The sequence below is a fragment of the Mustela putorius genome, unplaced genomic scaffold (assembly GCF_011764305.1).
Source record: "Mustela putorius furo isolate JIRA1106 unplaced genomic scaffold, ASM1176430v1.1 tig00000228_pilon_pilon_pilon, whole genome shotgun sequence".
Classification (NCBI taxonomy): domain Eukaryota; kingdom Metazoa; phylum Chordata; class Mammalia; order Carnivora; family Mustelidae; genus Mustela; species Mustela putorius.
In genome coordinates, this window is record NW_025421322.1 from 15432096 (window position 1) to 15456458 (window position 24363).

The following is a 24363-nucleotide window of genomic DNA, read 5'->3' on the forward strand; positions in this document are numbered from 1 at the left end:
ACATACCTTTCAATAATCACTCTCAACATGAATGGCCTAAATGCTCCCATAAAATGGCAAAGGGTTGCAAATTGGATAAAGCAACAGTACCCATCCATATGCTGTCTAAAAGAGACCCATTTGGAACCTAAAGATACATCCAGACTGAAAGTGAAGGAATGGAGAAGGATTTTTCATGCTAATGGGCCTCAAAAGAAAGCTGGGCTAGCGATTCTTATTATCAGATAAATTAGATTTTAAACTAAAGACTGTAGTCAGAGATAAAGAAGGACACTACATCATTCTTAAAGGGTCTATCCAGCAAGAAGATCTAACAATTGTAAATATTTATGCCCCAATACGGGAGCAGCCAACTACATAAACCAACTGTTAATCAAGATAAGGAGTCATATCGATATGAATACATTAATAGTAGGGGATCTTAACATACCACTCTCAGTAACAGACAGATAATACAAGTGGAAAAATCAATAAAGAAACAAGAGCATTGAATGACACATTGGACCAGATGGACCTCACAGATATATACAGAACATTCCACCCTAAAACAACAGAATACTCATTCTTCTTGATTGCACATCAAACTTTCTCCAGAATAGACTACACACTGGGTCACAAATCAGGGCTCAACTGATACCAAAAGATTGAGATTATTCTCTGAATATTCTCAGACCACAGTGCTTTGAAACTGGAACTCAACCACAAGAAAAAGTTTGGAAGGAATTCAAACACTTGGAAGCTAAAGAACATCCTGCTTAAGAATGTTTGGGTCAACCTGGAAATCAAAGAAGAACTTAAACAATTCATGGAAACCAATGAGAATGAAGACACATCAGTCCAAAACCTAAGGGATACAGCAAAAGCAGTCCTAAGGGGGAATTACATAGACATCCAAGCCTCCCTCAAACAAACTGAAAAATCAAGAATTCACCAGCTCTTTTTACACCTGAAAGAACTGCTAAATCAACAACAAATTAAGCCAGCCCCATGCACAAGAAGGGAAATAATCAAGATTAGAGCAAAGATCAATGAGATAGAAACTAGAGATACAATAGAACACATCAACGAAACTAGAGGCTGTTTTTTTTTTTAAAGAATCCACAAGATCAATAAACCACTGGCCAAACTAATCCAAAAGAAAAAAGAGAGGACTCAAATTAATAAAATTATGAATGAAAAGGGGGAGATCATGACTAACACCAAGGAAATAGAAACAATCATCAGAAATTATTATCAACAGTTATATGCCAATAAGTTAAGCAACCTAGAAGAAATGGATGCATTCCTGGAAATCTATAAACTTCCAAAACTGAATCAGGAAGAAACTGACAATCTGAATAGACCAATCTCTAGTAACGAGATTGAAGCAGTAATCAAAAACCTCCCAAAAAACAAAAGCTCAGGACCTGACGGATTCCTTGGAGAATTCTACCAAACATTCAAGTAAGAAATAATACCTATCTTCCTGAAGCTGTTTCAAAAAATAAAAACAGAAGGAAAACTTCCAGACTCTTTTTATGAAGCCAGCATTTCTCTAATCCCCAAACCAGGCAAAGATCCTATCAAAAAGGAGAATTTCAGATCAATATCACTGATGAATATGGATACCAAGATTCTCAACAAGATCCTTGCTAATAGGACGTAACAGTGCATTAAAAAGATTATCCACCATGACCAGGTGGGATTTATCCCTGGGATGCAAGAGTGGTTCAACATTTGCAAATCAATCAATGTGATAGAAAAAATCAATAAGAGAAGAGAGAAGAACCACATGGTCCTCTCAAATGATGTAGAAAGCATTTGACAAGATAGAGCATCCGTTCCGGATTAAAACGCTTCAGAGCATAGGGATAGAGGGAATTCCTCAGCTTCATAAAATCTATCTATGAAAAACCCACAGTGAATATCATCCTCAATGGGAAAAGCTTGCAGCCTTCCCGTTGAGATCAGGAACACGACAAAGATGCCCACTCTCACCACTCTTGTTCAACATAGTATTAGAAGTCCTAGCAACAGCAATCAGATAACAAAGAGAAATAAAAGGTATCCAAATTGGCAATGAAGAAGTCAAACTCTCTCTCTTCACAGATGACATGATTCTTTATATGGAAAACCCAAAAGACTCCAACCCCAAACTGCTAGAACTCATACAGCAATTCAGTAACATGGTAGGATACAAAACCAATGCATGGAAATCAGTTGCTTTCTTATACACTAACAATGAAAATATAGAAAGGGAAATTAGAGAACTGATTCCATTTACTATAGCACCAAGAACCATAAGATACCTGGGAATAAACCTAACCAAAGAGGTAAAGGATCAGTACTCGAGGAACTACAGAACACTCCTGAAAGAAACTGAAGAAGACATAAAAAGATGGAAGACCATTCCATGCTCATGGATCAGAAATATAAACATCATTAAAACGTTTATACTGCCCAGAGTAATCTATACTTTCAATGCCATCCCGATTAAAATTCCACTGGCATTTTTCAAAGAGCTGGAACAAACAATCCTAAAATTTGTATGGAAACAGAAGAGATCCCAAATTGCCAAGGAAGTGTTGAAAAAGAAAAACAAATCTGGGGGCATCACATTGCCTGATTTCAAGCTTTACTTCAAAGCTATGATCACCAAGACAGCATGGTACTGGCACAAAAACAGACACATATACCATTGGAAAAGTTTCAGAGCCCTGATATGGACTCTCAACAATATGGTCAACTAATCTTCAATGAAGCAGGAAAAAACATATGGTGGAAACAAACAAACAAACAGTCTCTTCAATAAATGGTGCGGGGAAAATTGGACAGCTATGTACATAGAAGAATGAAACTCGACCATTCTCTTACACCATACACAAAGATAGACTTGAAATGGAGCTCAATGTGAGGCAGAAATCTATCAAAAACCTAGAGGAGAACATGGGCAGTAACCTCTTCAACATTAGCCACAGCAACCTCTTTTAAGACATGTCTCCAAAGGCAAAGGAAACAAAAGTGAGAATGAACTTTTGGGACTTCATCAAGATCAAAAGCTTCTGCACAGCAAAGGAAACAGTCAACAAAACAAAGAGGCAACCCACGGAACAGGAGAAGATATTCACAAAGAACACTACAGACAAAGGGCTGATATTCAATATCTATAAAGAACTCCTCAAACTCAACACACACAAAACAGATAATCACATCAAAAAATGGGCAGAAGACATAAACAGACACTTCTCGAAAGAAGACATACAAATATAGACATACAAATGACTAACAGACACATGAAAAGATGTTCATCATCAATAGCCATCAGGGAGATAATTAAGATTAAGATACACCTTACACCACTTAGAATGGCCAGAATCAACAAGACAATAAACAAGTGTTGGAGAGGATGTGGAGAAAGGGGAACCCTCTTACACTGTTGGGGGGAATGCTAGTTAGAGCAGTCACTTTGGAAAACAGTGTGGAGAATTCTTAAGAAATTAAAAATAAAGCTACCCTGTGACCCTGCCCTGGGTATTTACCCTAAACATACAGATGCAGTGTAAAGAAGGACCAACTGTTCCCCAGTGTTCACACCAGCAATTGCCACTGTCGCCAAACTAGGGGAAGAGTCAAAATGCCCTTCAATAGACAAATGGATAAAGAAGATATGGTCCATATATACAATGGAGTATTATGCCTACATCAGAAAAGATGAATACCCAACTTCTGTATCAACATGGATGGGACTAAAGGAGATTATGCTGAGTGAAATGAGTCAAACAGAGACAGTCAATTATCATATAGTTTAACTTACTTGTGGCACATAAAGGAATAACATGGAGGACATTAGAAGAATGAAAGGAGAAGTGAATTGGGGGAAACTGGAGAGGGACACGAAGCATGAGAAACTGTGGACTCTGAGAAACAAACAGGGTTTTGGCAGGGAGGAGGATAGGGGTTAGGTGAGCCTGGTGGTGGGGACTCAGGAGGACATGTATTATATGGAGCACTGGGTATGATGCATAAACAATAAATCTTGGAACACTGAAAAAATAAAACTAAATTTAAAAGAAAGAAATAAAAAGAATGGGATAAAATATGTACAAACCATACGTCTAATATTAGGTTAGTACTCAAAATATATAAGGAACTCCTACAATTTAATAACAAAAATAAATAAATAATCTGATTTTTTAAATGGGCAAAGGACTTAAATAGACATTTCTCCAAAGATGACATACAAATGACCAGTAGGGTATGAAAAGATGATCAACACTCTAGTCATTAAGAAAATGCAAGCAAATAAAAACCATGATGAGATATCACTTCATATCTATTCGGACGGCTACTGTCAAAAAAAGAAAATGTCATCCACAAGATGGCTGAATAAGATGTCCCTAACAACATAGCAGCCATCCATGGACCACATGCCTTTTGGGAGATTTGAGATCCAGGTAGGATATGGTGAAATCCCAGTGCAGTACAAGAATGAGAAGAGCCATTTGGAAAAGACAGACCAGCCCCTAGGTGGCGGTGTCAGAAACAGTTCCATAGACCTGAGAATTTGGCAACAAACCCATTTGTCTTTGCTTCTTGTCATCAAAAACTACACTGAGGAATCCAGGAGAAGTCTCGCCTACCAGTGTACCAGGTAATAAGAGTATAAAATTTGGTCCTGGCTGTGAACTCTGAAAATGCCCTTTGAACTGACTCCAGCTACTCTGAGCCACTGTTTAGGAGCTTCTGGAGAAAACTGACTTACACAATCACCCGTGAATGAAAGACCATTTATGGGAGTCAAGGAGTCTAGTAGAAGTACAAAACACCATTGGGACAACAACAACAAAAAATCAAAATTGGACACACTTCTGAGGGTAAAAGGAAAAAAATTGACTTTACCTGCATCACTCCCGAGATAACAGAACTCAGTGCTAAGAGATCCCTGATTGACCCATGATTTCTCTTGTTGTAGAAAGTGGCAATGTGTGAGTGAGTGCTTGACCTTCCCAGCTGTGTAGGTTGCTACCAGAGAGGAAAGAGGCCCAACTTTCTCTTGCCTCTTCCACATTGAGTTATGACCTGAAAAACTAAGCCTGATGAGAATCTGGGAAAAAAGAAGCCAGAATTCAAAAAGGAACAGATGAAAAGAATGTAGATTCTACTAATTATATCCATCAGGAGGCCTGCTCATGAACCAGTGGGATGGACACCACCTGTTGATTCCCCCAGCTGGACCATGGGCATCTGCAGTGTCTTGGTACCTCTTCTAAATACCCCATTATGCAATGGCTGACGTCCTGGGTATGCTTTCAACAACAACAAGAGCAAAGCTTTTCTAGGCAGCTGGTGAGAATGTGTAGAAAGTTGGACCAAATTTGTGGACCTGGAAGGAACAACAGACCTGAGCATTTAGCACCACCCTTGGAAAAGCAGAAGATAGTTGTTCATACAGGGCCTGGCTCTAGATGATTAAGAGAAGGAATACAAGCTTAAGAGCTCTGCCATAAGTACATACGCAGATAGGGATGCCTGGGTGGTTCAGTCAGTTAATATATGACTCTTGATTTTGTCTCAGGTTATGAGACTAAGTCTCGTGTTGGGCTTCACTCAGCACAGAGTTTGCTTGAGATTCTCTCTCATTCTCTCGCTCTTTCCCACCCTCCACTCATTTGCTCTCTCTCAATCTCTCTCTCTAAAATAAATAAATAAAACTATATATATATGTGTGTGTGTATATATATATGTGTGTGTATACACACACACACACATATGTAGCTAACACTAGAGCACCACCCAAATATATTAAGTAAAATTATCTATAGTGGAAAATGATGAAATCTTATATATACAAAATCCTGGAGACTCTACCAAAACCTATTACAACTAATGAACAATTCAAGAAAGTTGCAGGATAAAAAATCAACATTCAGAAATTAGTTGTGTTTTTATACACTAAAAACAATATCTAAAAAAGAAAGAAAATAATACCATTTACAATAGCATAAAAAGTAACAACAGTAAAATTTGGGAACAAATTTAACCAAATTTAAGCCACCTATAGATTCAATAGAATTCATGTCAAATTCCAATGGCATGATTTCATAGACAGAAATTCATGGAAATGCAAAGACCCTGAATACCCAAAGCAATCCTGAGAAAGAAGAACAGAGCTAGAGGCATCATTCTTTCTGATTTCAAACTATTACAAACCTATAATAATCAAACAGTCTTGTACTGGCATAAAAATGGACACAGACACCAATGTAACAGAATTGAGAGCCCAGAAATAAACCCTCACATGTACAGCCAACTAAGGTTTGACAAAGAAGCCAAGAATACTCAAGGGGAATGTATAGTCTCATCCCCATAAATGGGGATGCACAATCCCCATATGCAAAAGAATGAAATTGGACCCCTATCTTACACTACTCACAAAAATTATTCAGAATTGTAATAAAACCCAGTGTGATAAAAGCACGAAGAGAAGAGAGGGAAAAAGCTCCTTGACATTGGCCTTGGCATTGAATCTTTTTTGGATATGACACCAAAAGGACAAGCAACAAATACAAACTAAATAAGTGGAACTACATTAAATTAAAGCAATAAATTTTCTGGGGCTCCCAGATGGCACAATGGGTTAAGCGTCCAACTCTCAGTTTCAGCTCCAGTCATGATCTCAGGGTCATGAGTTGAAGCACTGTGTTGGGCTCTGCACTTAGTGCAGAGTCTATTGGGAGTCTCCCTTCCTCCCCTCGGCCCCTCCCTACCCCTGCTCCTACTGTCCTTCTAAGATAAAATAAATAAATCCTTTTTTTAAAAAAAAAAATCTTGGGACGCCTGGGTGGCTCAGTTGGTTAAGCAGCTGCCTTCGGCTCAGGTCATGATCCCAGCGTCCTGGGATCGAGTCCCACATCGGGCTACTTGCTCCGCAGGGAGCCTGCTTCTCCCTCTGACTCTGCCTTCCACTCTGTCTGCCTGTGCTCGCTCTCACTCTCTCTCTCTCTTACAAATAAATAAATAAAATCTTTAAAAAAAAAAAAAAATAAAAAAAAAAAAAAAAAAATAAAAAAAAATAAAAAAATAAAAAAAAAAATCTTCTGCCCAGCAAAAGAAATAATAAAAATGCAACTTACAGAATGGGGGAAATATTTGCAAATTATGTATCTAATAAGGGATTAATATCCAAAATATGTAAGAAACTCATGTAACTCAATAGCAAAACAAGACAACAACAAAATCAACAAACAAAAAAAAAACCACAAAAATCAATCTGATTAAAAAATAGGCAAAGAATGTGAATAGATAATTTTTTCCAAAGAAGAAATATAAATTACCAATAGGTTCACAAAATGATGCTTAATATCACTAACCACCAAGGAAATGTAAATCAAAAGCCCAATGAGATGTCACCTTACTCCTGTTAGAATGACTGTCTTCAAAAATACAAGAGATAACAAATATTGCTGAGGATGTGGTGGAAAGGTACCCCTGTTCACTGCTGGTGGATACAAAAATTGGTGCAGCCAGTAGGGGTAAGAGTATGGAGGTTCCTCAAAAAATTAATAATATAAATATCATATAATGCAACAATTCTATTTCTGGGTATACATCCAAAAGAAATAAAATGAGGATCTCAAGGATATATCTGTACTCCCATGTTCATTGTGGCATTACTCACAATAGTCAAGATATGGAAACAACCTACATATCCATCTATAATGAATGGATAAATAAGTGTGGTATATAAATATAAAATTAATTATTCAGTCATGAAAAAGTAGGAAATCCTGCTATTTGCAACATCATGCATGGACCTTAAGAGCATTGTGCTAAGTGAATAAGTCAGACAGAGAAAACAAATATCTCATTTGTGTGTGGAATCTAAAAAAGACTCATTCATCTTAAATCTTAGAAACAAAGAGCAGAAAGATAGTTGCTAGGAGATGAGTGGTGGAAAAAATGGGGTGACATGAGTCAGAGTATATAAAATTCTAGTTATAAAATGAATAAATTCTGGGGATCCAATATATACCATGGTGACAATGGTTTGCAATATTGTGGCATAAGCTTGCAAGTTGCTAAGAGACTAGATTTTAAGTATTCACACACACAGACACACACACAAACAAAAGAACAAAGAAAAAGAAGGTAATTATGCAAGCTATGGAGGTATTAACTATCCATATTGTGTAATCATTTTGCAGTAAATACATATATCAAATCAAATCAACACATTGCATAAGTTCGAGAACACCACAATGTTATGTGTGAATTAAATTTCAATGAAATGAAAAAATAGGATGTTTGCACTATATTCATAGAGTTTGGCTTGTAGTTTTCTAATGTATTATGAGAACCTATGATATACCACAGAGGACAGAATAATTAAAACAGCATTGGGATTACCTGGTCCTTAAAGGTTGGCAAATTTCTATGTGAAGTCATTTGGACCTGGTATTTTGTGTGTGTGTGTGTGTGTGTGTGTGTGTGTGTGTGTGTGTTGTCGGGTACTTTTAAACAATTATTTTCTATATTACTCCTATGATTATTGCTCTATGTAGAATTTCTGTACTGGGTCAATTTTGGTCAATTTCATAATACATTTCTGTTTATTTCTCCTTATATTTCTTGATGATCTGCTTTAAGAATGTTGGTGCTATGTTATCCAGTGCATAAATACTCAAAACTGGAGTTTTAGGGCACCTGGGTGGCTCAGTCATTAAGCATCTGCCTTCAGTTAGGGTCATGATCCCAGGGTCCTAGAGTCAAGCTCCACATCAGGCTCCCTGCTTGGTGGGATGCCTTCTCTCCCTCTCCCACTACCCCCTGCTTGTATTCCCTCTCTTGCTGTGTCTCTCTCTGTCAGATAAATAAAATCTTTAAAAAAAAAAAAAATCTGGAGTTTTACGTTAGGCTATGTCTCCTTTTGAGAACTATAAAATGTTGTTATTTTTTTTAAAAAATTACATGTTGGAGTGCTTGGGTGGCTCAGTTGGTTAAATGACCAACTCTTGATCTGGGCTCAGGTCATGGTCTCAAGCCCCATGTTGGGCTGCATACTCAGCATGGAGGCAGCTTGAGATTCTCTCCTTCCCCTCCTCACTCCCCTACCCTAATGCATTCTCTCCACCTCTCTTAAAGAAATAAATACATCTTAGAGACAAAAGAAAAAAAAATATGTATTGGTGAGGATACAGAAAAACTGGATACGATGTTGATGGGAATGTAAATTGGTGAAAGCACTATGGAAAACAGTACAGAGGTTTCTCAAAGAAATTAAAAGTACATCTATTATATGATCTAGCAATCCCATCTGAATATATTTACAAAATATTTGAAATAATCTCAGAGACATCCGTCCTCCTATTTCCATTGCGGCATCATTCACAATAGCCAACATAAGGAAACAGCTGAAACGCCCATTAAAAGATAAATGAATAAAAAGATTGTATATACATGCAAAGTAATACCATTGTCTTAAAAAAAGAAAAGGACGTCCTGCCAAAGGCCACAACATGAATGAACCTAGTACACATTGTACTAAGTGAAATAAGCCAGACAAAGAAGGACAAATACTACATGACAACATTTATGTGAAGTATCTAAAATAGCCAGATCAAAAATAATAATAATAATAATAAAAGTAAAGAAATAAATACATAAAAATAGTCAAATTCTTAGAACTAGAAAGTAGAATGATGGGTGCCAAATCTTGGGAAATGGGAAGTTTCTGTTCAACAGGTATGAAGTTTCAATTATGCAAAATAAGTAAGTTCTAGAGATCTGCTGCACAACATTGTGCCAACAGTAACACTACTGTATTGTGTGTTAAAATTATGAGGGTAGATCTCATTTTCAGTGTTCTTAAAGGAAAAAAGAAAAGAAAATACTTATAAATTCTCTTGAAAATAAAACTTTATATAGAATGAATTGGAGAGGAACATCAAAATCTTTAAAAATAAAACGATATTCTCTTCTGACAAAGTCTATTAGTTTCTATATTCAAGAAATTAGTATTTAACAATGAATGTAAACTTGTTCTTAAATTTCTTGAGGAACACATGATATTATATTTACCTGTGTATTCAAGGTGAAATCCTGCAGCAGAAACACTGATGTCTGATTGAAAATTTAGATATAGATTATTAGATGTACTATTCAACAGATGGGGTATTGTTGTTCCTGAAATGATAATTGAAAAGGCAGGTCAATGATCACATAATAAAGATTACAATAAAACTAAATCAGTTAACTACTAATCAGCCAATAGATTATCGCTGAAATTACGTATTGGTTAAATGTTCTTTCAGAAATTTTTTGATAAAAATATATCTTCCACATTTCTTTTTCATTTTATTGTTTGTGACTATCTCCTAAGAGATAGTCTTTGGATCACTTTGGGATCACTCTAGAGCGCTCCCTAAAAATAGGCAGAACAAAGAGCTGGTTAAAGCAGTAAATTTTACAGTTCACCTAAAATAAATGTTTTTAATTTCATGTGGATTTCAATTTTCCATGCATGAACTAACGGGAAACTTAATTTTAAAGATTGCAGGTGATTTTTATAGAATAGTAACTTAAGATTATGTGTGGATTCAGAGGATGTATTTATTTATTGTCCTTTTTATTTTACATATATATATATATAACACACAAATATATTATATATGCATTTTATGTTATGTATGCTTTTCTATGTAGTTACTTACTTACTTTTATGTACTTACTTCTATGTATTTAAAGTACCTTGATGTATCTTATATTCTGACAGCAAAGCTGGTAAGTAGTGTTTGAAAAATCCCAATTATAAACTAGTGTTAGCCATGTCTCCCAGCAAATACATTATAATGATGTACTTCTGAATTTCTAAAGGAAATCAACTTGACTTTGTTTGATTACTGAGTTGAAAACATAAAATATCTGCTTGAACCAATTACTTCCTGACTATTTGACATTGAGTAATAATTCAAGATCCTTAAGATTACAACTCAAGCAGTTTCAAATGACAAGCATAAAAATAAGTGTCAATTCTATGTTTTTTTTTAAATTGTTTTAAGATAGCATATTATTTGATAGCATTGCAAAATTTTTCTGTAACAGTTACTTTATACTTTGTACAACCCTGTGGACCTTAACCACTCACTGATCCTTCTATAAAAGAAGTCAGGACTAATTCATTATAGAACATATAATTGCTTTGTTTTAGTTTTCAACCTGTTATCTGGCCATAGTATCCTTACTGAATCACTGAAGATAGAGGTAAACTTGACCTGCCCTTAGCCTCCTAGAGAATCTTAGCGATTGAGAGCTTTGGCTCTGGAGCCACACCAGCTAGGTTCCAGTCTTATTCTAACATTAGCTGTACAAACTCAGGCAACTTAATCTCTCCAGGCTTCAATCACGAACCAGAACTGCTAGAAAGAGCAAACGAGGAAATGGATGACAAGCCTCACATAGAGCTAGCACTTGGTAAATCAATAGTTGTTGTCACTTTTATTATCGTCATTGTTGTATTCGTTACTAAGAAAGTAGATACACCTGGGTGGCTTAGTGGGCTAAATAAAGCCTCTGTCTTCAGTTCAGGTCATGATCTCAGGGTCCTAAGATTGAGCCCAGCATCGGGCTCTCTGCTCGGCACTGAGACTGCTTCCCTTCCTCTCTCTCTGCCTGCCTCTCTGCCTACTTGTGATCTCTGTCAAGTAAATAATAAATAAAATCTTAAAAGAAAGAAAGAAAGTATACCTCCAATTTATTCTACACAAATGTATATTCAAAATGTTAAGAGATTTCTTCCAAGAAAGACTTCTACGTTAATCTATATCTAAAATACTTTCTATAACTAAACCAAGTCACTCCTACTCCAGGTATTTCTTCTTTCCTTTTCTCCATGGTGACGCTGAAAAACCGGGTATCATACTCTATTTTAAAATCTATTAAAAACTTAAAACCATTCACACTGATTCAAGTACATCTGAAAATAAGAAGTTGGTGGTTAAGCTATGTTCCTCTGTCTATAGTTAAAAAGTATAATAAAGTAAAAATTAGAGTAAGATTTGACTTCACTTTTCATACATTGGAAAAAGCTGTTAGATTATTGCATAAATTACCTTTAAAAACCTTAACAAATTTAAAAGCCTTGTGGTCTTGGTACCTGGGTATATAGTAACTTTATAGAAGTTTATTAATTTCATGGACATAATTTTATATTCTCTTTATTCTCACTCAACAGTACCCTGTAACATTTACCATGTTGTTACACAGTCTCTAAAATTATTTTAATGGTTGGGTAACACTCTATTGAGTAGATAGAGCATAATTACCAAGCACTGTCTAAATTTTAACTATTTAAGGGCACACATATTATTCTTGAACCACAGCTCAGCTGAAAATATTACTATAAAGGCATCAGTAAATAATTACGTAAATATAGTAAGAATATAATAAGGTTTTAAACAGCAATTTCAATGTCATTACTTTTAATGCCTTTCAAACTTCTCACCTTGTAATTTAGCTCCCTGTGTATAGTTTATAACAAGCAATTTAAATGGCCAAATCAGAGTTCTAGGAGCTCTTTTAAAAAGAGAGAGAGATTTTTATATTCCTAATTATATCTCTATTTTAATTAAGCTCAGCTCTTCTGTTTACCTGAATAACTTCCCAGTCGTGGAGCATTGTTGTCTCCCCCATCATAGAAGTCCAGAGAATCCCAATTATGTTCTGTAGCAAAGCTCACAACTTGCACCTGCGAAATAATACTTTCTGATAAGAAAACATATTTCTAACAAGATACTAATATTTCCGTCGTCCCCACCACATTAGAAGAGCGAACTCTGAGCTGGGACCATGTCACTGTGGCCCTTCACAGAAGGATTTTAACAGAACTGATCTCTGCCATTGCGGCACTAGTTTACAGGAGCGGACTTTGTTGAGAAGAGCTGATGGGGCACCTAGTAGTGTTCACTATGGGTATAACACTGATGATGTCTGTCACCATCTCAGAGCATTCTCTGTGGCTATGGGTTGGGGGGCGTCTGGGTGGCTAAGTTGCTTAAGCATCCGTCTCTTGATATTGGCTCAGGTCATGATCTCAAGGTCATGAGATGAAGCCCCACATGGAGCCAGTGTCCATTCAGCATTCAGCAGTCTAATGGAGTCTAATGGGACTCCCAGTCTAATGGAAGCATTAGACTCCCATTAGGGAGTCTGCCTGTTCTCTCCCTTCCCTTCTGCCCCTTCCCCCATTCTTCTGTCTCTCTCTGTCTCTATAAATGCAAAGTAAATAAAGAAATAAAATCTAAAAATAAATAAATAAATAAAAGCTTTGGGTTAATTAATGTCTTAGTGCCAGGAATCCAAGTGCATGTCCTAAACAACTGGTTAACTTATATTTTGGAGTTTTAGATTCTTGCCAGTTTAACTAGGCTTATACTGGATGTATTTTATTTTTCTTTATTTGCCTAATCTTTGCTCAATTTCCTTTCATTAAAAAAATTAACATTATCCCCTATGCACATTTTTAATAGGTCTCAATATGGATGACCAAAATTATACTCAATAACTCATTTGGGCACATCTTCTAAAGATTATTTTTATGAATGGAGTCATAATAACTAAATTACTGTGAAGGTCCCTAAAGTTGATAAGGGAAATGCTGGAGTACAATTCTCTCCTATTAAATTTTATTTAAAGAAAGAGGCATGTGTTACTTTATCGCCCTTCACTTGGCACAGCTTGAGGTTTGCAAGAACCCACAGGACCCCCACAACTGTGGATGTGATCTTTTTTTCCCTTTTTGGAGTATATATCTTACTGTTTTGGAGGAAGGGAAGGACTAACTCTATTAAAATAAATTTGTATAGCTAAAGTCTGTTATAATTGTAAACACTGCACTCACTCACTAAATAATTGTAACAATGATATTCATTAAAAATTTCTTATCCACAAAATAGACCATCATCATTCTTCCCGTCAAGTGAATGCTGGTGCCTCTTTTCCAGGGGTGTGTGCCACATGGCAACAGATACCCTGCCTGTGTGACAGGCATGAGGCCCAATGGCAACGTTCCAGGCAGGTTGAAGAATGGAATTAAAGCTGTATGATTGTAATATTATCACTACCTCCTTAAACAATGATCAGTTCTCTCTTCATATCTGAATTTTCTTTTCCTACAATTCAGAGGAAGAAACGATTATTAAAAAAAAAAGGAAAAGAAAAGAAAAAAAAAATAGGGATTCATGCAGGAGTTGACATTTGAGATAAGCTAAACGTATTGAGTGGTTTTCCACTGAAAGAAATTTCTGAGTTATAAAAATGTAGAGGGGCCAAGCCATGAGGTGGATTTAGTGAACCATTGGTAATCCAATTAGCCACAGGAGGAAGTATTTACATATGAGGAAATAAGCATGCAAAGTTAGGAAAAGCAGAGAAAAGTTCCAAAGAGAGCTTAGTGGATAAATACAAGAGACTGTGGAGTGAAGATGCTTGGATTTGCAGCTTCTTGGCTCCCTCCACTGGCTACCATGGAATCCTAGAAGAGCTGTTAATCTCTCTAGGCCTTCAATTACTCTTATAAATCATTGTAGTAAAGGTACCTAATTCATAGAATTGTTGTAAAAATTAAATTAATTTTAGCTGAGAATAGTGTCCAGTGTGGATAAAGGATTTAATATATCTTAGTTGTGAGAGAGATTGGCCAAGAGGCTATAAATACTGAACACCACCACAGTAATTATGTGACTGAGTAGTCCGCTGAAGGTTTTAGGAGGAGCAAAATCTGAACTGCTTTAAGTACTGCACGGCATTGGATGAAAAAAATATAAGTGAAAAGATGATTTCAGCATCCACTGCAATAGTCAGTGTGAGAAACAATGAAAGACTGAAGTAGGTTGGAAGCAGGAGTACAAAGGGGGACAGAGATGTCACAGGTGTTGCTACAGGGGAAATTACTGGATTTTGTAGAATCTGAATAAGGGAACGAAGTGAGAGGGAAGACTGAAGAATAATTTATCTTTTTTTTCTGAGCTATGGAGATCAGAGGGGTGATGAGAACAAAAATGAAACATCTGTAAGAAAGCCTATTATCTTCATGAGAAGAAGAAATTTTGTTTAATTCTGGATACATATGTATAGCAGACTGAATACTGGCTCCAAAAATATCAGGTCCGCTCATCTCTGGTGCCTACATATATTGCCTTACAAGGAAGACAAAAAAAAAAAAAAAATAAAAAGCCTTTCAGATGCAATTAAACTAAACATCTTGAGATAGGGAGATAATCCTGGATTATTCAGAAGGGCTCTAAATACAATCATAAGATAGATGTCAAAGGAGATTTGACACAGACAGAAGAAAAGAAGGCAAGGTGGCCACATGCGGGTTAAAAAATGGAGTCGTACTGTCAGACAGCAAGGGCTGCCACCAGCCACCAAAAAGTTAGAAGAGGCAAGGACATGTCTCCCCTAGAGCCTGGACAGAGGGAAAATTGGAGGGTCAAAGCATAGCCCTGTCAGCACCTCAGTTGCTGCTCAGGAAAACTGCTTTGGGACTTCTAGTTTCCAGTATTCTGAAAGAATAAACTTCTGCTGATTTATTTATTTATTTACTTATTTATGTAAACTTCTGCTATTTTAAGCTCTCATCAAGTGCATGGGAATTTGCTGCAGCCACAGAAGACTAACACAATTTGCCACTTGGAGTCTGGGCACATTGTGAATGTAGTTTGGCATAATAAACACCGAAGGTGTGGGAGACTCAACTAAATGACTGAGGATCCACAACGACAAAAAACCCAATATAAGTCAAAGTAAAAGATTTTTTAAAAAGCAGCTATTGATTCAGCCTTAAGAAAAATCTTGCATTCGATGGAGCTGTCCATCACGGCAACACGATAGCTTTATGAGGTAATGAATTTCCAATCACTAAAACCAGATATTCCTCATATAGACATTCAAATCTCATTTTAATTTGCTTGCTAGATTATATTAACTCATGATGATCATTCTACAAATTGACACAATTAAGTAACGAGTGTTGTTTTCCCAAGGTTATTCACATAAAGAGTGTTCTTCTGCTTGATAACTCTGTTATTATAGCCCTTTTGGAATTCTCCATCAATAGACTTTACTAAAATAGACAGGCAAATGAATACACTAGTCCCTACAAACTTCTCATGTAAACCTAGTATAACAAATCACTCCATTTATTGAAGCTATTTCTAAAGATAGCTCTATCACTCTATATTATCTGGACCTTTTTCAGCATATTTGAATGTTTCTTCTTTCCACCACTGGTTATCCCATTTCATCTCAGAGAGAATTTGATGAATATTCATATAATTCCTAATTCACCCAGATATTCATCCTAACTGAATAAAATAAAATAAGCATTGCTTTAAACCTGCTATAGTAGTCAGGTAGCTTTTAGGCAAAGTTAGTAAAATTTCAAATATAAATCACATATTACATATGTTGTGCATAGGTTATATAATTTCCTATGATTTAGGAATATGTCTAAAATTACCATACATATAAGTGGTTAATTAGAAGAAAAGAGTTTGGCAGTCCTTTAGAGTATTTAAAATTAAAAACCTAGTACACCTCACACTCTGTAAGTCTGATAAATAAATGCTCTGTTAAATTCAAATCCTGTTTTCTAATGTGTGATCATTAAATAAAATGCTTCCTTAGTGGAAGATTTTATAGTGTTATTAATATTAAGAGTCCAACTCTGAGCAGTGTTGGGCTAGGACAAGTGATACACAATGTCCTTTGTCTTCAGAGATCTTAGTTCATCATGCTGCCTTAACTCCTTGAAATAGTCCAAAACTCCACTGCTTGGGGAGGTATTCATTGGTTCATTCCAAAAATATTTACTGAGCGTGCTAGCTGCCAGAGCAGACTTAGGGCCCTCATGAGCTTACGGATAATTAAGTAAGCTGTAACAGTAAAATGTGATGGGTGTTATAATAAAGAAATTACAGGGACCTATGAGAACATACAGCACGGGACTTAACCTTTTCTCAAGTTTATGGAAAGTCTTTCACAGGAACTGTTTTAAGTTGAGACAGAAATGATGACTAAGAATAAGCCAAATAAAGGAAACTCAAGAAGAGTGTTGCTTGCAAAGGGAGAAACATGCACAAAGGCCAAAGGCAAAAGAGAGCTTTCATAAAAAACTAAAATAGTGTAAACAGAAGAGATAAGAAATGAGGACAAAGCACAAAGGCATAATCAACTTGTCAAGAAGTTAAGGATAGAGGGTACAGTTGAAGTATTATAAGCAGAAAAGTGGCATTACTGGGTTTTGAATTTGGGGTTATTCTCTTTGCCCTCTGAGGAATAGATTGGGGGAAAAAAAGAACCTGAGAGAAAGATGACGACCACCCAGTCTTAAGCGGTAACAATTTGGATGGAGAGAAATAGACTTATTTGATTTATGAAAGACAGACCTGACACTGACATATTTCATTGTATCAAGTAGGAGAAGAAAAAAAAAAAATCATCAAGATTTCTGGCTTCTGCAACTGAATGGATGAAGGATTCATTCCAAGACAGAATACACTAGAGAAGTTCCATAATAATGAGAAAAAATCACGAGGTCAATTTTGAACAGGTTGAATTTGAAATTTCAGCAAGAAATTTAGCTGAACGTGCCCCGTGGGCAGTAAGATATAAGACATGCAACTTAAGTGAAAGGTCTGGGTTAGATATTTAGGTCTGAGACCTAATATTTATTCAGTTCTTCATTAAAAAAAAAAAAAATGTTTTCTGATGGTCTATTATGATGCAGGTCCTGGGGATCATCAGCCAAAGACATGGAAGTAGATTAAATGGCAGAGAGAATGGTGTAAGTTAAGATGAACAAACACCACACAATCTCTTAAGCGCTGTATCTGATGTGGTGAGTAGAAAGACAAGACCATGTTCCTAGATAGAGAATGAAGAGCTTCTGATATAAAAAATAAAACAAAGTCCAAGAGAGTATTGGTACCGTGAAAACTAAGGAGGAAAACCATGTTTTAAGAGTGACAAGAGAAGGGACGCGATTAGAATGCTGCTGTCAGAATAAGTAGAATGGGCAAAACAATGCATTTACTGACCTATAGGTCCTCAGTGGTTACTATGAGTGGCTCGTTTAGAGCACTGAATGCTAAAGCCACATTGCAGGGCTCAAAAACAACAAAACAAAACAAAACAAAACAAAAAAGAGATTAGAGGGGAAACGCTAGGGTTTGCTTTTTTATTATTATTGTAAGCTGAGACAGAAAGGGACAAGTTGATAATATTTAGAAGCTCTAGGATAACCTTCATAAACTCACAACTACATGAAATAGCAAATATTCTATGAAGGTTCTAAAGTTATCACCTGTTTTCAGATTTTCTATACAATCTGGAAAATGGACAATTCTAAAACCTTTGTTCGTTCTACCAGTCATGAGATAGGATATACTTGTTTTCCCAGAATTTTACAGGTTGGCCATAAAATGGTTGCACAGCTAGTAAGAATAAAAGCATAGATCTAAGGTCTTTTCATTTTTTAATGTCCTTTAAAACACTGTAATACATTTCATATCTTCACATTGGTTTATTGACTTATTTTATTCTTAGCACCTGTCAAGTGATTTTTTTTAAATTTTCTGAAAAATTACAAAGATAAATTCAAAAAGGTGATTTTTTTAACTAAAAATTATATTATTAATTTCAGTTTTAATGAATGATTTCTTGGCTGTTTTCCATAGCTAATAGATATCTCAAGTTTCCAGAGGAAAACCTTATGACTCAGTTGGAGAAGTAATCAAGTTATTTTTATGAAATATAGATTATATAATATTTTGTGAAGAATAATTACCTTCCATGGAATATATACAGACTCAGGAGTAAAATGCCATCAAATTATCCAGAAACAACCTCCTTCTAAAACAGAGTAACAAGTCAAATTTCTCTTCCCCAGTTGCAATAATATGCTATATCATGTTGATTACAGACAAGCATCCATGTGCCTTGCTAACAGAGAACTGATTTTGTTCAACTAAATGAGGACAGTACACATCAGAGGAAGCCAAGCCCCTTACTTAATCTAGGTACTTAATATTGATTTGTTTGAGCCAAATCATAATAAATCTTTGCTACTGGCCAGTAGGAATGGATCTGCTTGCAATTTTGATCAATAGTACAGCAGGTAAAGTCTACCGGAAGGATTTCTAAAAAAAAAAAATTTAACCACTGTAAAGGTATGTAAGATAGAAACATTCCATTTTGGCTGTTGGCCATTGCTGTGTAAAGCTGTTACGTCTAGAGCTTCTGTAGCCATCTCAAGATCATGAGAAAAGAAGCTTAAGAACTAAGTCAACATGCTAAAATGGCAGAGAAGAGAGAGAGAAAAAAACCTGGATCAAGGACACACAACTAAACTTCTGAAATAAACAACCTTTACCCCATGATTCCATGTCATGTAGAGCAACATATTTTTTCTTACTGCTTATGTCTTCTTGAATTGGTTTTCTGTTTTTTGCAGGTGGGAAAATTAGTAAGTATCTTTCTATTCACGTTCAACCATGCCCCTGAAAAGCACTGGCTAAACCTTTAGAAGTAACCTGCAACCTGTCATCTCTGAAGAGGATTAACTTCAAACATACAATGAAAAGGAGAAAAATTTAAATTTCCTTACTTGAATGCCAGCTCCCTCTGGCACTGTGATCTTCCATACGCAATTCAGATTGTTGTCATAAGGCTCAGGGTATCCAGGAGACAAAATAGTCCCTTTGCGCTTAGTTAAAATTCCACCACAGGGCACTAAAAGTAAAGCAATTCAAGAGAGGGAGTTAATTCTAATGCAAAGGATTAAAATAAGAGAAAAGGTCAGAGATAACATCTTAGACAGATACTAGAACTGCAAACACAGCCAAATCTTACTATTTTTTAAAACTCATAAGAACAATGAAAATTAAATCTTTCTCCCTAAAAACTTTTAAAAATAATTAGATGACATGAATGAATAACCTTACAATGGCATATCTAAAGTTATACAACTATTAACTCAATAACAGACTATCACCTCCAGTACTAAAAAGTGCAATGGTACATTTGCATTAAAATCGCTCATGTCTAGAAATGGAATTTTTTGAAGGATTATCTTATATTTATGATTTTTTTCTATATGCATCCTTTAAAGAGTAATAGCATTTCTTCAGGAGTAATCAAGGTGATAGCAACACTTATACAGAGCCTGCTGTTTGCCTAAGACTCTTAAAAGCAGTGTACAGATTTTTAACTCATTAAAGCCTCTCCTAACAATCCAATGAGATATAAATATTCTCTTTATTTTACAGGAAATAGAATCACTAAAGAATTAAATAACTTGCTTGAGATCACAGAGCTAGTAAGAGATGATGATGAAATTTGAATACTAATAGTTTGGCTCCATAGTCCATGTCCTTTGGTGGAAGAGGAAACTTGATATGGGGCCAGTCTGGTTATTGCCAGTACAGTATGACAAGAAAAAAAATGTGTAGACCTGCTCTGAAGTCAATAAAGGCCTCTATCATTTTTTAAATGTACTAAGTATTAATCTTAAAATGCTCTTACCTTCTATCAGCTTGGCTCTGGGCATGACTTATCTTACAATGTTAAATACTGTGTGATGTTAGATATGTTCCTTATACTCACTGAAACTCAGAAATTTTGTATGTGAAATGATAACGCAGTTGTTTAAAAAAGGACTTTTGTGAAAAATATATAGATAGGATAATGTACATAAGGAAGCTAGCACATTGCTTGGAACACAGGGAGAGGTCAATAAAATATACTTCCTTTTATTATTTCCTTTACAACTATTATTATTTTAAATACCACTGGCACTCTGATGCTTGAGCATTTGTTGTTGTCTCATTATAACAGTGGGATATCAGGATATACCTTTTATAATAATTTTTAAAAAGTTAGCTTTCTGCTGCTTCCAAAGCCTAATGCAAAAGCATAGGGCAGTTACTCAGAAGAGTACTACAAACGTTTTTAATAGTGTAAGAATGTATCTTCAAAGAAAATTATTTTGTTGTAATTTCCTAAAAATTTACATTATTGTGTTCTGTATTAATTCAGGTTAAATGGGTCAGGAAAAAAAAAATAGCTCCTTTAAACAAAAAGTCAACAGTTTTAGATGACTTAAGAAATGACGTGCTAGGAATGGAAGAATATAATAGAGATTCTTCTATAAGACTTCTATAATAGAGATTCACTCCCAAAAACAGATTAAAAATAAGTGATTGATGAAGTGCTGATTCTGAGTTCAAAGAAAGTACGGTTGGTCTTCTACATTGGCATTATCCTACCTGACTCTTATATTTGTCTCGGTTACTACAGTAATCATACCAATGGGCCTCGTCACAGTGGCTATACTATCCATGTAATATGTCTCATTATTAAAATGACCTTTTTAAAATTAAAATTTGATCATGTTATTTCACTGTTGAAAATCCTTCAAAAAATCTCCCTGTAGTGTCAATTCTAAAGATAAATACAGCTAACTTTATCAGTCTCTAACTGCATCTTCAGGCTTATAGGTACTCATGGTTTCCCAATATGTCACCATCACGATCCCCCTTCCCAGTTCAACCTACTGAACTAACATACTCTCTTAATAGTGATTTGGTATGTCCTTCTCCCACGTAGCAAGCACTACCATCCATGGTCATTCAATGTTGGTTTTACCTATTTACTTCTTTGCTAACACCCGTATTCGTTAAGTGTCCCACAGTTTTCCATAGCACCAAGTTCTTTCCTAGAGAGCTCTGTTATGGTATAGCTCATGTTATGTTTTCATGTACTTCTTAATTTTAGGCTCTTCCAACACACTGAAGTCTCAGAAGATGAAGCAATTCACTATTTGTCTGGAATTCTGCTCACTGTGGCGCCAAGAGTCTAACTCATTTACCCTTCACATTCTAAGGTTTCCTTCCCTGCTGCTCCAGTGACAAATCCCCTGTTCCTCACTTTCCAATCTGTCCTCCATCCATTTCATCAGTCTTTTGTCTTCACTCCATTGAAATGACTAAGCCAAAGTCACCAAAATACTCTTGTTGTAATGTGTTGTTATTCAATTCTTAATTTGCATTTTGCTCAATCTCTGAGTAATTATCTCCTCCTTTTGATCACTTCATCTACCTTGAGCTTTTCTTTGGCCACAAAGACACCATATTAGCCTGCTTTTTTCTATACCACTGGTGATACAATCAATCTTCTTCTTCCTCTCTTCCTTTTTTTTCCCTTATCCTTTCTTCTTCTTTCTTTCCTTCCTTTCTTTTCTTCCTTCCTCCCGTCCTCTCTTTCCTCTTTCTTTCTTTTCCTTCCTCTCTCTTTCTTTCCTTTCTTTCACCTTTTCTTTCTCTTGTCTTCTCTTCTTTTCTCTTCTCTTCTTTCTTTGTAGCTTACCCTCCTCCCTTGATCTTTTAAAGGTTGTACACTCTCTGACCTAAGCCGTCTTCTCTTTTCTTTCTAACATCACTTAAAAATGCCATCTATTTCCATGTCATCAATATAGTAGGACTACTACATGTCTGTTATCTCAAATTCTGACTTTTGCTCAGAATCCTGCTATAATCTGCCTAATAAGCCTCTGAAAACTAATAAGTCTAAAACAATGCTCTTGAAATTTTATCTATACAATTCTCCATCTCAGTAAATGTCACTATCACCTAGCTCTAAGCCAAAAATCTAGGATTCATTCATCTTAATTTCTTTTCTTAGATTCAAATTCACATTTACATCTATGGTCGACCTATCAGTAAACTTTCCCATCTCCATTTAAAAAAGTATATCATGAAGCTTATCAATTCTCATCCTTGACTATGACCTTCCTATCAAAATTACCCTTACTTATCCTCTCCACTATTGCAATTGCCATTCCATCCTCGTGCTCCTATGCCATCCCTCCTTACAGAGTGATGTTTTAGAAAGTAACTCAATGAATTCTCTCACTGCTTAGAGAAAATTCAAGCGTCCCACATACTTTGAGGGTCCATATGACTTGGCCTCCGCTCTGCTTCCCCAGACTCTTCTATCATGCTTGCCATCATTCACTCTGCTCCAGATACCTGGGATTCTTTTCTTTTCTTTTTTTTTTTTTTAAAGATTTTATTTATTTATTTGACAGACAGAGATCACAAGTAGGCAGAGAGGCAGGCAGAGAGAGAGAGGAGGAAGCAGGCTCCCTGCTGAGCAGAGAGCCCGATGCTTGGTCCATCCCAGGACCCTGGGATCATGACCTAAGCTGAGAGCAGAGGCTTTAACCTACTGAGCCACCCAGGTGCCTCAGATACCTGGGATTCTTGCTGTGGCTTGAACATGTCAAGATCTGTCTCTGCCTCATAGTCTATACACATGTTTACTTCAAAGATTTTATAACCCCCTCCATTCATTTCATTTGTATATAAAACAGCCGCATGCCCTGGGTGTCTTAGGACCTCCGCCCTTTCTTTACTTTTCTCCATAGTACATACTACTATCTGAAAGAAGAGAACACATCACTGGTGTGTTGCTCAGTCTCCCTCTACTAAAATGTAAACTCCAAAAGGGCAGGAATCTTATCTTGTTCTTCAAAGCTAGATGAGAGATTGATACTTGGTAAGCACTCAGTAAATGCTTGGTGAATAAACTGTTGACAGACTTGTTGTATATCTGTGATATCTGTGTATATATTGTGGTTATACGTTCCTGTTCATCATTTCTGCATTATTCCTTTCTCCCAGTGATTTCCTAAATAAGCCATATATAACAATACAAAGTTTCATATTATTGTGTATAAAAATACTATAAAAGTATCCCCAGCTATACATTACTATACATAGGATATTTTATAAAGTTTCAATTACTATGTATATTAATTATCTGAATATTTGTTTCCTATTTTAAAAGATACATATATCCCTACTGATCAGTAATACACTATATAACATATGGATTACGAGAGCAATGGGCTTTAGACAAGCATTCTGTGTTCAAACCCTGATTTTACTTTTATCTGTAAACCACAGGGTTTATATTCTCTTAAGAGAAACAATCTTATCTACCTCCTGGTATTGGTATCAACATAAAAAAAAAAAAAAAGAAAAATGAAAGAAAGAAAGAAAGAAAGAAAGAAAGAAAATGCTTAATAGTTCTTTTTATAAATACTAATTGCTATTTATTATTATTATTATTTTTTAAAGATTTTATTTATGTATTTGACAGATAGAGATCACAAGTAGGCAGAGAGGCAGGCAGAGACAGAGGAGGAAGTCTGCTGAGCAGAGAGCCCAACGTGGGGCTTGATCCCAGGACCCTGAGATCATCACCTGAGCTGAAGGCAGAGGCTTTAACCCACTGAGCCACCCAGGCGCCCCTATTTATTATTAT

The 24363-nt window shown here is 35.9% G+C and overlaps 1 protein-coding gene across 1 annotated transcript in view; it reads right to left on the bottom strand.

Moving 5' to 3' along the window:
- Positions 1-24363, bottom strand: part of CSMD3 (CUB and Sushi multiple domains 3) — a 1237422-nt gene that overhangs the window by 147487 nt on the left and 1065572 nt on the right. Inside the window, exons 36-38 of the mRNA XM_004743466.3 lie at positions 19643-19767; positions 12625-12721; positions 10057-10161 (exon numbers count right to left, since the gene is read on the bottom strand). Of these exons, the coding sequence (XP_004743523.2) occupies positions 10057-10161; positions 12625-12721; positions 19643-19767 (327 nt within the window). The remainder of the gene's footprint in view (positions 1-10056; positions 10162-12624; positions 12722-19642; positions 19768-24363) is intronic.